Source organism: Vigna radiata, chromosome 1 (assembly GCF_000741045.1).
Source record: "Vigna radiata var. radiata cultivar VC1973A chromosome 1, Vradiata_ver6, whole genome shotgun sequence".
NCBI lineage: Eukaryota > Viridiplantae > Streptophyta > Magnoliopsida > Fabales > Fabaceae > Vigna > Vigna radiata.
The window spans coordinates 33573217-33587284 of record NC_028351.1 but is presented as its reverse complement, the minus strand read 5'-3'; the positions used below and the strand labels follow the sequence as shown (position 1 = coordinate 33587284).

At 36.6% G+C, this 14068-nt stretch overlaps 2 protein-coding genes across 6 annotated transcripts in view; both read right to left on the bottom strand.

Annotated features, from left to right (window-relative positions):
• LOC106769418 (two pore calcium channel protein 1) overlaps positions 1–14068 on the bottom strand; it is a 40754-nt gene that overhangs the window by 4922 nt on the left and 21764 nt on the right. For all 4 annotated transcript variants that reach the window (XM_014655049.2, XM_014655040.2, XM_014655057.2 and 1 more), the window contains exons 15-19: positions 8448–8555; positions 4016–4082; positions 1738–1906; positions 1529–1593; positions 1140–1230 (exon numbers count right to left, since the gene is read on the bottom strand). In XM_014655049.2, coding sequence (XP_014510535.1) covers positions 1140–1230; positions 1529–1593; positions 1738–1906; positions 4016–4082; positions 8448–8555 — 500 coding nt within the window. The remainder of the gene's footprint in view (positions 1–1139; positions 1231–1528; positions 1594–1737; positions 1907–4015; positions 4083–8447; positions 8556–14068) is intronic.
• On the bottom strand, positions 11031–14056 carry LOC111241687. 2 transcript variants are annotated; one of them, XM_022781187.1, is made up of 3 exons: positions 12433–14056; positions 11967–12171; positions 11031–11121 (listed from the first exon to the last, which is right to left on the bottom strand). In XM_022781187.1, the coding sequence occupies exons 1-3, from the start codon at positions 12727–12729 to the stop codon at positions 11087–11089; spliced, it is 537 nt and encodes a 178-aa protein (XP_022636908.1). In that variant the 5' UTR covers positions 12730–14056; the 3' UTR covers positions 11031–11086. The 2 variants fall into 2 exon arrangements, with proteins under 2 accessions (XP_022636908.1, XP_022636888.1); XM_022781167.1 differs by having other exon boundaries at positions 11069–11136.

Sequence of the window (14068 nt, the reverse complement as noted above, 5' to 3'; positions counted from 1 at the left end):
CCTTTGGTTCTATATATAAGAAACAAATACCTAATTCATCATCACTAGAAAAAAGTAGTTAAATTGGTTGGTTTTATTAATAATTTCTTAAATTTAAATTTTATTTAAAAAATGCACGTAGAATTAAATGGCTTAAGGGATGGTCATATTTAATGACAATTCAATTAATTATTTATCAAGAGATAAGAATGACAATACATTAATGAAAAATAAACGCATCCACTTTAATGATTAATGAGTTGATATCTCATTGATATAATTTCACAATAATGTAAGGGCATAAAATGAAATTAACAATTAATGCATTTGAAATTAATCATGTCTTTTTAAATTTATTTTGTAAAATAATTGAAGCAATGTTTTAAAATATATTTTTTTTTGGAAATTTTACAAATAAATCAAGATTTAAATATGAAAAAAATTAGATTGAATTCGTTTGATCCATTAAGTATTGATCAAATCATCCATTAGAATTTTGAATTAATAAACCAATCACTAACTATTGGTAAAGTTGAATAGATAGATGGATTCAATCTAATTTTTTATGGTAATCAATGAAATATATGCATTTACCTAAGGATGGATTGATGTGTGAGAGTCACCCCTAATCTAAATTTTTATGGTCATTAATGAATTATATGCATTTACCTATGGATGGATTGATTTGTGAGAGTCACCCTTAATACTATGTACAGAGTGGTCTAAGATATGTCGTAAACAGGAATATATAAATGTGTGTGTATGTGTGTGTTCACAAGTACTTTAGTTAGCATATCTAGTTTCCCTCATATAGCCAGCTTACATTGGATAATGTTGTTAGTAGGATATCAAGTTTACTGATAGAAGCTGTTAGAACATTCTAGAGATTTGTCTGAAATTATTTCTATAGGGCTAGAGGTCTATATATATAAATAAAGGGTGATGTATTATTTCAAATTTAATCAAGTGGTAAAGACTTTGTTCTTGTAGTAAAATACTACTGGGGCCAGAAATTTAATTAAGGCAAATCGTTATAAAACAAATAAATATATGTCAGATGCCAATGTTGGCTAGCCTGCAATAACTATTAGTCTAATTACATAATCAAAAACCAACATATCACAGTGTAAGCCAAAAAGCATACGTGACAGCATACATACCGTCATCACTTCATCCCAGGTTGCCGTGACAAGAAAATTGAAAAGTGTCACTATTCCATTAGGGTAATCATTGAAATTGAAAACCAAATAGCTATTTTCTGTCAAGAATGACACTCCAAGAACATTCATTTACCCTAGCAGTTATTCCATTTGTATACAGCAAGCGATTATTCCATTTAAGCAACATAAATACCAGTGTTAAATTCCGCCCTGGATGTTGACCAAATGCAACCATTCCCCCCAAAAGAAACATGTCATATTTAGTGAGCACAATGAAGTTACACACGGGCTTAAAATTTGTGTGGGTGCGAAGAAAGATATGATTATTACCAGATCCGATCAACCATTAAAGGCTAAAGGAAACAATTTTATAGATGATAAAAGGATACTCATTTTCGGCAAGAGCTGTTGATTCCAATTCTGGGTTTCCAGCGTTAACAATTCCACCAAAAATCTGCAGAAACAAAGATAGAACAGGAGTAATTTTATTAGAAAATAAAATGAATTAGATCATTAGTAAAGAAAGGCAAAATAAATCCTCAATTTAACATGTAAATATATGTAGAAAATTATCAATCACTACTAGCATTTTACTCACCTGTACACCAAGCGAACAATAAATGCATAAGACACAAAATATGATCCCTAGGTATGGCATCAAACTTGGTATGAGAGTCAAGAAAGTTGCTACAAAGGCTCGGTATCTCTTGACATGCATTAGGAGTCTTATTAATCTCAACATTCTTGCAAGAAGAAGGTAACGAATCCTGCAAGGGAACGGGCAAAGCCATGGGTAATAGCATCTTCAAATAAATGCTACAAAACCAATGGACAAATATTATTGGCACAACTTCGCATTTTCAAATGAATATACTCTTTTTTTAGACATGGTAGTAATGAAAATGGGTCCTGCAAACCTGTTGTATCAAACTTCACTTTTCTTTAATTCTAATTTTAACCAAGAATGCTACATCCCTTTTTGAATAAAATGAAATTAGATCTAGCACACCATAATGCGTACATTAACGTTGGCATCTATTACATTAACCATAGATAATCCAGTGAGAAATCGAAAGTAAAATTGGATAACTAAATAGAACCTAAAAGTACTGCATCTTTCCCAAGGGAAAATAATTAATAATGACAGGGTTTAAGTTTTAGGGAGAGAGTTTCTGTGACTATGATATGAAGGTAACGTAAACACCAACATAATTACAATCGAGAATAGATTATGCAGCTTAACTCAAACCCACAAGTTTACTGCTCAACTTATATAAGGGCTACTTTGTCTAAATAAATGTGCAGCAGATGTGGAAACCTAATAAGACTCCACACTGGAGATTTTGAATGTGAAGTTTGAAAAAAATAAATCTCTGGATGGCCCAGCATTAGGAATAGGGTATATTGGGAAAGTACCACTTATAATTCCAGGGCATTATTATTGCAAATGTTGGTTGCTGTTAGGAAAACAGCAATTCCAAGTGCCACTTTTTCATTAATCGATTGCAATAATTGGCATGTAGTCATCCAGTGTTACGTTTCTTATAGATTGTTATCAGTGGTTTCTGCAGTTGCTGGTGGCTTAGTTCAGGTGGAATGGCTTCAATGGAGTAGGGGTGCACAATGAAGGTGTTAGGACTTGGAGGGTCTATGAGAAGAGAAAGATGAGACAGAACACTTAACTGCTAATCAGTTAAGTGGGTTGGAAAGAGGTCTATATAAGGACCGCTTTATTGTTTTCAATTAGGCAGTTAGACATTTGTGAATTGTAGACCGGTCTATGCACCTGGTGAAGGAGGTTAAACTCTTGTTTTACCCAATGTATTCTTGATTCTTTGATGTGAATACATTACGAATTCCTCATTCAATTCTTGTTGTGATTACCATAGTGAGTAAGTGAGAGGGAGAGAGTTAGGATTCGTACCTGAGTTCCTAACAGAAGGTAAGTCAAAGGACGAAATAAGACCTGGAGAATGAATCCCTGACATGCTCACCGGAGAGGTTGGGCACCAAGAATTACTAAGAAATGAAGGCTGACGCAGAAAAAAGCTAAAGAGACCCCCAAATTAGAAGATCTCTATACCAACTTGAAAGGAAAAATCTAGAATCTTACTTTTGGATAGTCTGTTGTAATTTTTTCAATAATCACGTTACTATTATAGAATATTCAATGACTTTGGTAATGAATACGGTCAGACAAACCCACTGACCACCTTTAATGGCATTTCCCTTCCCAATCACGTTTTTCACATCTACAAGACTCAAACCTAAAACCTTGTTTAAGGGATCAAGTTCAATACCTTCTTGTAAACCAACTAAGCCTTATAATTAATTTCCCACAATACAGCCAATCTGTTGGAATAAATCTATATATCTTAAGTATATCTCCAAATAAGAAAATATGGTTGCAAATCAAATAAGTATGATTAAATGGAAAACCATAAATTCATAATAGCTCAAAATACAACCATGATAAAAATCAAAAATAGAAATTTTTCAAAAAGATAATTCCTCCGAGATTAAATGTTTAAACATAATGTTCAAACTATTTGGCCATTGGATATTAGATAATGCACAAAATTCAGCTTTATACGTTTTGTATGGTTTTAAACAACTAACAGACAGGTTTAAAGCATCAATTTAGTAAACGCAAAGCTCCATGTATAATATCTCTCCAACATTTGTCAATAACTCTAATATTAATTGAATATCATAGATGAGAAGACAATACACCATTACTATGGCTGAAGGACTGCTCGGTGATATAAATCCCAGAAAGTGCAACATTAAGCATTATGTTTCATACAGTAATTTTGGAATTATGAACCAAAAACAGAAATCTAAAACATTTGAATATTCATAGTCAAAGTTCATACCATTCTCCATTTGCGATAAAAGGAAGAGCATCATCAGGTACAGCAAAAGTTACAGTTTCTCCAATGACTGCAAAATTTAGAATTATCAGTCAGTACAACATAGCAAGGGATTAAAAACTAGAGTTTCCATAAAAAAATACAAATCCAAGGCCTAAAATTAATGCAACATATTATGAACAAGAATAGCAGATTCTAGACACCTAACATTACACAACAACAAACCAAATCTTTTCTCAGCAGGTGAGGTAGGCTACATAGATCAAATGACATCATAATATTCTATAGTAAATCATCTCTATTAAAAAACTATTGACCTTAAATTCCTTCTACGTGGTTTTGTCCTATTTCTCTTTCCTCTCTCTTATCTAGGGCTTCCAATTTTCTTTCCACATACTCAAACCATCTAAGGCCTCTATTGGTATATAATAGGAGAAAAGCAGTTACACAACCTAACTGCCAAGGTAGTTAGGAGGGTCGGTTGAGGGGATCATGTATATAAAGCGGAATTAGTTGTAATTGGAGGGTAGTTAGTGAATTCATTTGTTTTGTCAGGAACTTGTTGGTCCTGATCGGGGGAGGTTAAGCTCACTACATTCTGTATCCATTGATTGCTAGTGAATAATAGAGGCTATTCAGTATACCTATGGGTTGTGTGTGAGTTTTGAAGGGTGTTTTTCATAGGTTCTTGATAAAGAACCTATCATTTGGTCCGACCTGCTGGATCGAAAGAGGGGTTGACGGAAATGGCAAGCAACACCGAGGGAAGGTTGGAGAATCTTGAAATTACAGTACCCATCTTAGAGGGGATCGATCTCCTGAACTGGATCCATCACGTAGAGATATTTTTCGAACTTCGAGGAGCAGCGAAGGAGGAGAAAGTGCGACTCGCATGCATGAGTAGGGAGGGCAGTGCGGGTTTCTAGGTCAGAGCGTGGAAGGAGAAAGCCAAGAATCGTTCTTGGGATGGTTTGGGATGGTTTGAAGGAAGCCATGGTAATAAGGTTCGGAACAGTCGTTGAGCGGTCGACGACATTCAAACGGAAGGAGCAGGACCGAACGGTATAGGAAGACCAAACGGTATAGTAAGATCGAACGGTATGGATGGGTTAGAGGCCAGTCGTAGACCGAACGGTCAGGACAACAAAAACCGAATGGTAAGGAATTTACCTTACCAGAATTTCTGAAAAGACAGGAAGAAGGCTGCTATTTTCGGTGCGGGGTCCGTTTGCACCAGGCCATTGGTGTTCGGAGAAGAGTTTACGCGTTCTGCTTCTGGCGGAGGATGAGGAGGAAGAGTCGACCGAATACCCAGTTGAGAAAGCGAAACCCATGGAGCTGTCGGCGTGTTCGGCGAAGGGGCTGACAACTCCAAAAACCATGAAACTGACAGGAGTAATTGGAGAACGGAAGGTGGTGGTCCTCATTGACAGTGGGGCCAACCACAATTTCATCAGCCGAAGAGTGATGGAAGAATTGAAGTTGCCGGAGACCGAGACGTCCCAATACACCGTGAGCCTCGGTGATGGACATAGAAGAACGACAAGCGGACGTTGCGAGAGAGTGAGGATACGTTTGGGGAATACCACTGTCGAGGAGGAGTTAGCAAAGTTAGGAGAAATGGTGATCAATTGGAAGGAGAGGTCTATGAAGTATGTCGTGGAAGGCGAGAAGGTCAATATAAGGGGAGACACAACTTCATCTAGACAGCTGGGGAAACCAAAGGCATTGTAGAAAATGGCGGGTGCTGGGTCATGGGTTTTAGTGTGGAATGTGGACGTAGTGAAGCAGCAAGCATGCGGTGAGTGGATTGGTGAGTGGACAGGTGAGTGGACTAGTGAGTTGACAGAGGGGCAGAAAGTGGGGCTTAGAGCAGCGCTGCAGGCGCATTACCTTGTGTCCCAGGAGAGAGAAAGTTTGCCTCCACTTTGTGATATAAAGCATTACAGAAAAAAAATTGAGACTTGGAAACTGGGTTTGATCGAGAGAAAGATAATTAAGCTTAGGAGATTGAGACTGGTGGTGGGAGAACCAAGAACAACAAAACAGAAGAAAACTACACTGAGCATGAGTCTTTTAATCTTTACAAAGCTGATACCCATTGGACATCATGGCTGGTTTCTATGTTTGGGGTTGCTAATATTGTTAGTTTTTGTTATTTGCATGTAGATCAACAATTGTCTCAAAAATAACTTCGGTCCCCATGGTGGCTGCGTGGCTAAGTTCCTTTGAAGGTTCTCTTTCGAACCTATGCAAGAGAACTCGTTGCAGGAGAACTTGTTGCTTAGTCTTTCTTCTTTAACATTGACTAAGATTGGAGGGAATTGCCGGCTGAATTTCAGGAACACTACCCTGACTTCAACCTTGGGGACAAGGTTGTTTCGGAGGAGGGTGGTATTGTTAGGCCTCTACTGGTATATAATAGGAGAAAAACAATTACACAACCTAACTGCCAAGGCAGTTAGGAGGGTCGGTTGGGGGGATCATTTGTTTTGTCAGGAACTTGTTGGTCCTGATCGGGGGAGGTTAAGCTCTCTACGTTCTTTATCCATTGATTGCTAGTGAATAACAGAGGCTATTCAATATACCTGTGGGTTGTGTGTGAGTTTTGAAGGGTGTTTTTCATATGTTCTTGACACCACTGACTCTTATGCATTCATTCCTAATATTTTACTTTTGTTTATTTTGTCTGTTGACTCAACAAAGATTCTCATTTGTTTATTCACCAGTTGACTTTTTATTGCCCAACACTCAATATCATACAGTACCAGAGGTCTTAAAATTCACCAAAATGAAATTCTGAGGTCTTGTACAATACTTTTCCTTAAGCTTGTACAATATTTTTCTGTCAAATATAATACTCAAACTACTGTATGTAATTTAGCCCAACTAAATCCTACTGTTTACAGTTTCCTCTATTTCCATACATCCGAGACTACCACTACTATTTGTCAGAATCCCATGATTTATGCTACAGTTAATATTTTCCTGTGCAGTTTTAATTACATAATTAGGAGATTTAATTACATTTCATATTTAAGAGGATAATTAGGAGGATTAATAGACTGACAGTATATTTTATAATTATTGTATAGGATCATTGATCTTGAATTGTCGGGAGAGACTAATTCCATCATAAATTAGGATTTTCAGTTCTAATGTTTTTGCATTCTGTTTAAGAGCAATTGGTCCTCTATGAACAATATTAGAAACAGTTTTTTCTGACACTATTTCATGGTACAGATTTTAAAACCCATTTCAGAAACATTCCAGAATGCTAAACCCAATCCAAGAATACTAAAAGCCAATCAAACTGTAAACTAATATAAATCTATATCTAAAAATCTGCTTGATTTTATTTAGTTTGGATCACATTTTAAGCACTATTTTTAAAACCACATCCTTTTATTGTTATTATGAATTTGGATTCTCTGCTGAACTATTTTGCACTGTCATCTAGTATGCTTTTAAAATACACTGATGTGTGCTCATAATGTTTTAAAATATATTAAAAACATTTTTTAATATACCAAAAGTAGTTTATTTTAAGGCACAGCCGAGGATAGCACAAAAAAAATTCAGCAGAAAAACTGGACTATGTTACTACACATTTCCTTTTTCACTAGCACATAAAACCAAGTAAACATCCCTTATAGTTATTGAAATGAAAGTGACCATAATATGAATGACTATAATTACAATAATGTTAAGGATGCTAGAAACCTTTAAGTTGTTTAGGTTTTAAAACACCATTATCTCACAGTTCATCACTACAAGAAAACCCAAGTCCTTACAATCAATTACTTTCATATATTTAAGTGGTGTAGAAAACAAACTAGTCAATAAAGTAGGCAGTTCTTTGAGATAAAAACATGCAAAATAATTATACTAAAGGAAAAGGGAAAAATACAAGTAAAATGGTGCTATTTAGAAAGTGCTGATATATTAATGTAGTATTTGAAATAACATTAAATAATGAAATAAATTAATAAATTAAACCAAATCATCTCACTGTTTGTCTGAACAAGTTTCTCTATAAGCCCTTTTAGGAGAGAAAAATAAGAAAAATATGGATGTGACTACTCTGTGAGCTAAAATTAGTTTATGCATAAGTTAAAAATAAAAAAATATTGGAGAAGCTGCATAAGAGAGTTTCTACAAATTAGCTGGTGCTTAAGTTAATTTTGATTTATGGAGAAGCTAATTTCAATTTTTCTTTTAGAAGGAGCTTATGGATAAATTTGTTCAAACAGGCCCTCAATCTAATCCAAACTACTTTTAATCTGATTGAATTGGATTAAATTTGGTTTTGTATTTCAACAGAACCAAACTAAACTGGAATATCTCCTTCTCATGGAAAAGAAAAAGAACAAATTCTATGCATTCAACCACATGTTTAAAGAGCAAAAAGTATTCAAGCACCATTGTGAGTTACCAATTATCACCGTGATAACAAAATCAAAGCGATTTTGACCATCTCGCCAGTAGTTCTCAAATCCATATGCATAAACCTTTAAAAGCATTTCTACTACATATATCCACCCTGAAAGAAAGCAAGGAATGATCATCTAAGAGAGTAAAACCATAACATTTTGTGCATTACAATAAAATAAAATGCACCAAAGCAAAATAAAGAATCCCCAAAGTTGTCAACAGTATTTGAACCAACAATAATAAAAGGGATACCACATTCCCATAACTGATTTTATTTCTTGTGCATTGAGATGGCACAGATAAATATATAAAATCAAGCTATAGCCTAAAATTCTGTTCTACAATTATTTGTTCATGCAAGCACAAAAGCATGTCATGTAAAACTGAATAAAATAGAAGAAAATAAAAATCTCAGAAAAAGCTAATCCCCGTGAAATGCATTCTAATAGAAAGTATCTTACAAAATAAAATAAGTGAGATTCACTCAGTTCTTTTTTCTTAAAGATATGCTGCCTGAATAAAAAGTTTTAGTTTACTTAGAACCCAAAGAAACAATAATTCTTAGTATTTATTCTCATAGAAAACAACTATTAAAAATTATAACTTGATAAACAAGATAGAGACAAACTCACTTAGGCTAATTCTTTTTTCTTAGATGTATGCTGTCTGAATAAACAAATTTTAGTTTTGTTAGAATCCAAAGAAAAAAGAATTCTTAGTATTTAATGTCATTGTTGAATATAGTGAAAAATATATATGGGATTAATCCCCCTTGTATTTTGCATACACATAGGGTAGTTTATTCATAATGTAAGATAAGGGTTAAACCCTAAATACAGAATGGGCTGAGCCCAATTAACATAAACACACAACTTAACATCTAACACTCCCCCTCAAGCTAGAGTATATAAATCATATGTTCCAAGCTTTTTACAAAGATAATCAATTCTAGGTCCTCGTAAGGACTTGGTGAATATGTCTGCCAACTGGTTGCTTGAGTTAACGAACTCAGTCTTGATATCTCCGGATATGATTTTTTCTCTGATAAAATGACAATCAACTTCAATGTGCTTGGTTCTCTCAAGGAAGGCAGGGTTAGAGCTAATATGAAGAGCAGCTTGATTATCACATATAAGTTTCATGTGAGTGACATCTCCAAATTTCAATTCACTAAGTAATTGTTTAAGCCACACAAGCTCGCAAGTGGCAGATGCCATAGCTCTATATTCTACTTCTGCACTAGACCTTGCCACAACACTTTGCTTCTTACTTTTCCAAGATATCACGTTGCCACCAATAGAGACGCAATATCCAGAAGTAGAGCTCCTATCAGAAATGGAACTAGCCCAATCAGCATCTGAATAGCAAACAATTTTTGTATCGTTGTTAGGACCATATAGCAAACCTTTTCCAGGTGATCCTTTAATATACTTCAGTATGCGAACAACTGCATCCCAATGGTCTTTACATGGAGAGTTTGGAAATTGACTCACCACACTAACTACGAACGAAATGTTAGGACGCGTAACAGTAACATAGCTTAATTTACCAACTAATCTTCTGTACCGTTCAGGATCTGAGAAAGGCTCCCCGTGATTCGGTAGGAGTTTGATGTTAGAATCCATAGGTGTCTCAACAGATTTACAGTTCATTAACCCTGTTTCCTCCAAGATGTCTAATGCATACTTCCTCTGAGATATGACAATACCATTATTGGATTGTGCTACTTCAATACCCAAAAAGTACCGGAGTTTGCCAAGATCTTTGGTTTGAAAATGGTGACAAAGGTGTTGTTTCATTTGAGAGATGCCAAGATAGTCACTTCCTGTGAGAACAATGTCATCAACATACACTATTAAGTAGATACATCCAGCACTTTAGTAGCGATAGAACACTGAATGATCCGCTTCACTGCAAGCCATACCAAATTGTTGAACAACACAACTGAATTTACCAAACCAGGCCCGAGGAGACTGTTTTAGGCCATATAAGGATTTGCGAAGATGACATACCAATCCAGATGACTCCCCCTGAGCAACAAAGTCGAGCGGTTGCTCCATGTAAATTTCTTCATGCAAATCACCATTAAAGAAAGCATTTTTGACATCAAGTTGGTAAAGAGGCCATTGTCGAAAAGCGGCCATGGCAATGAATAGACGAACAACGGTCATTTTTGCCACTGGAGAAAAAGTATCACCATAATCCAAACCAAAAATCTGTGTGTAGGCTTTGGCAACCAGTCGAGCCTTCAAACGATCAATTGTACCATCAAAACCAACTTTGATAGCATACACCCACTTGCAACCAACAACAGACTTTCCAGATGGTAATTGGACAAGCTCCCAAGTTCCACTTTTTTGTAAAGCACTTAACTCATCCAGCATGGCTTGACGCCAGCCAGATTGAGTTAAGGCATTACCCATAGACTTGGGAATTGACATAGAAGAAATGGATGAGAGACATGTGTAAAAAGATGGAGATAATCTATGGTAACTAAGAACAGTATAATGGGGGGAAGGGTTACGAGTGGAGTGTATACCTTTGCGGAGGGTAATGGGCAGGTCAGACTCATTTGCTGGAGCCAGAGGAGACATAGGAGGCGGCACTGGAAGTGAGTCATGAGGGAGACGATTGCAGCAACTATAAACCTGAAGGGGTGGAGTTGAAGGACGATCCTGTGGGGAATGAGTCTAATGAAGGAGAAGTATCACAGAAAAAAGAATATCAACAGTAGCAGGTGGAGGTACAGAACTAGAAGATAAATGTGAAAAGTAAAACGAAGATTCATCAAAAGTGACATCAGTAGAGATGAAATGATGATTGAGGGAAGAGGAAAAACACTTATAGCCCTTTTGTGATCGTGGAAATCCTAAGAAGACACATTTTTGAGATCTAGGAGATAACTTATCAAGACCAGGACTAAAATCATGAACAAAACATGTAGACCCAAAAACTCTAAGAGGTAATGAATGTAAAGGGTCTTGAGGAATTAAGATAGAATGAGGGATTTTGTTATCTAGAACAGAAGATGGCATGCGATTTATGAGATAACATGCAGTGAGAACTGCATCACCCCAAAAACGCGAGGGTACTTGACCATGGATTAGAAGTGTACGAGTTGTTTCAATGAGGTGTCTATTCTTGCGCTCAACCACCCCATTTTTTTGAGGGGTATAGGCACATGAGGTCTGGTGAAGAATGTCGTGAGAAGCCATAAAATGTTTAAACGGTTGAGAAAGGTATTCACGACCATTATCACCGCGTAAAGTGTGAATAGAAACCCCAAACTGAGTTTTTATTTCATTGAAAAATGATTGGAAAATAGAAAACAACTCAGAACAATTCTTCATTAGAAACAACCAAGTACATCTGGAATAGTCATCAATAAAGGTAACAAAATACTGAAAGCCTAAAGTTGACTTAACACGACTAGGTCCCCAAATATCAGAATGAAACAATGAAAAAGGGGATGACGCTCGTTGTGAAACACTATGAGGAAAGGAACTACAAGTATGTTTACCTAACTGACAAGAATCACACGACAAACTTGATAATTTCGACAAACTCGGAATAAGTTGCTGCAGTTTGGCAACACTGGGATGACGTAACCGAGCATGAAGAAGGGATAGTGACTCCATGATTACGCCAGCATGTGGAGAAGGGCGGAGATGATATAGACCATGAGACTCACATCCCGTGCCAATCATGTGTTTCGAACTCCGGTCCTGCAACCAAACAAAATCTTTGGTAAATGAAATAACACAATTAAGGGAAAGAGTTAGACGACTTACAGACAATAAGTTAAAAGGAGACCTAGGGACATAAAGTACATGATCAATGGATATGGATGGAAAAATATGAACAGTACCAATACCATGAGATGAGACTCTAGACCCATCAGTCGTTGTTACCAGTGATATGATCGGTGGCGCCTGAGTCAAGGACCCAAGATCCGAGAGAGTGAGTCAGACCAACAAAAGGAGTACCTGTGCGTGTGTAACAGAAGTAGATGTAGTGGAACTAGAGTGCTGACGGTCCCCATACCATCTGAGAAATTCTTGAAAGAGTGCAAGGTTGTTTATGGTATTTGATGAAGTAGGATGGTCTGCAGACGGTGATCGGGGAGGTGGATCAAAATTAGCCATTGCAATAGGTCGAGGAGGACGTCCATGAAGCGCATAAAATCTATCAATTTTGTGGCCTAGCTTGCAACAATGGTCACATTTTAGACGTCCTTTACTTGGCTGGCGAGACCGACTCCGATCATCACATTGGGTAGCCATGGAGAGGGAGAAACCCTAAAAATCCAAAGTGCTCCGATTGATGCAACGACAATAGATCCTGAAAGAGGACGAGGAGGCGATCACGGCAGCTCTGGTTGGCGGCGGAAAGCTCCGGCGATGCACCGTCACACGCGGCGGGAAGCGGCGGATCTGCGACTTTTGAGGCGGCACGTGGAGGCGCGTAGGTGGTTCGATCACCGCAATCTTTGCACCACGGTGGTCGCCCGGCCGAGACGATTCAGATGGAGTGGTCGCCGATCGATTCTGGATCTCTGGCAGCGGCAGCAGTGGCGACGACGACAACGGCGACGACTGCAGCGACTGCGGCGATGGGTACCGAAGACTGTGGAACTGGCTGGAAGAAAACCTAAGCTCTAGATACCATGTTGAATATAGTGAAAAATATATATGGGATTAATCTCCCTTGTTTTTGCATACAAATAGGGTAGTTTATTTATAATGTAAGATAAGGGTTAAACCCTATAGACAGAATGGGCTGAGCCCAATTAACATAAACACACAACTTAACATCTAACCGCCATAAAAAACAACTATTAAAATCTTATAACTTTTCTTGATGCACAAAAATAGAGACAGAGATTATTTACTTGTGGTTTACTTTCGTATCCAATATTTTTGTTGGTTAATCTCTTTAGATTATACTTTAAATATTGTTGTTATTTAAAAGGTTAATTTAAGAAATTATTTTAGTTTAGTTAGAGAAATTTGTTTTCTTTAGTTTTCAAGGTAATTTGACCTTGGAATGCTCATTCTGCCGTAGAAGGATGTTTCTCGACCCTTACACGGCTTTTCTTTTAACAATTATTTCTAAATACCGGATATCCCTTTTCCATCAGCACCTCATAGACCCATATCTCTTTCAACCACCTTTACTACTATTCCTAACTTTTTCTTTCTCACATTGTCTCAGTATTTTTTCAAAATAAATAATATCAAAATCAACCAATCTATATCAGAAATTACAATTTCTATCAATCAACCAAATTTGGAATTCTTTATTTTCTCTAGTCTGTTTTTAACTCTGCAATATTGAAGAATTAATGTAAACTATACTGAATATCCGGGCTCTAAAACATCTCCTGGCCATAATATATAAATCTTACTTAAACATTCAAAATAATATAGTATATTCTTTTACATTTAAAACCAAACCACCACTGCATATGAAGATAGTGAAGCAGAGGAACTTAGTCGGGGAAGCTTAACTACTCAATTCAAGCTATTTAAAAAGATATTTTTTGCTTTAAAAAATCAACAGCATCTTGTACCGTACAAAAAAGGACTTCACTGCAAGATCAAAGAAATGACAAGTAAATAC

What these genes read in the sequence shown, in the direction of transcription:
- LOC111241687 (XM_022781167.1), bottom strand. Translation starts at nt 12,729, where the DNA reads ATGGCTACCCAATGTGATGATCGGAGTCGGTCTCGCCAGCCAAGTAAA. An exon ending in CTTCTGTTACACACGCACAG is followed by an intron (nt 12,172 to 12,432) that starts GTACTCCTTTTG and finishes GTTTGGTTGCAG; the next exon opens with GACCGGAGTTCGAAACACAT. An exon ending in GTGTGATTCTTGTCAGTTAG is followed by an intron (nt 11,137 to 11,966) that starts GTAAACATACTT and finishes CTCCTTCATTAG; the next exon opens with ACTCATTCCCCACAGGATCG.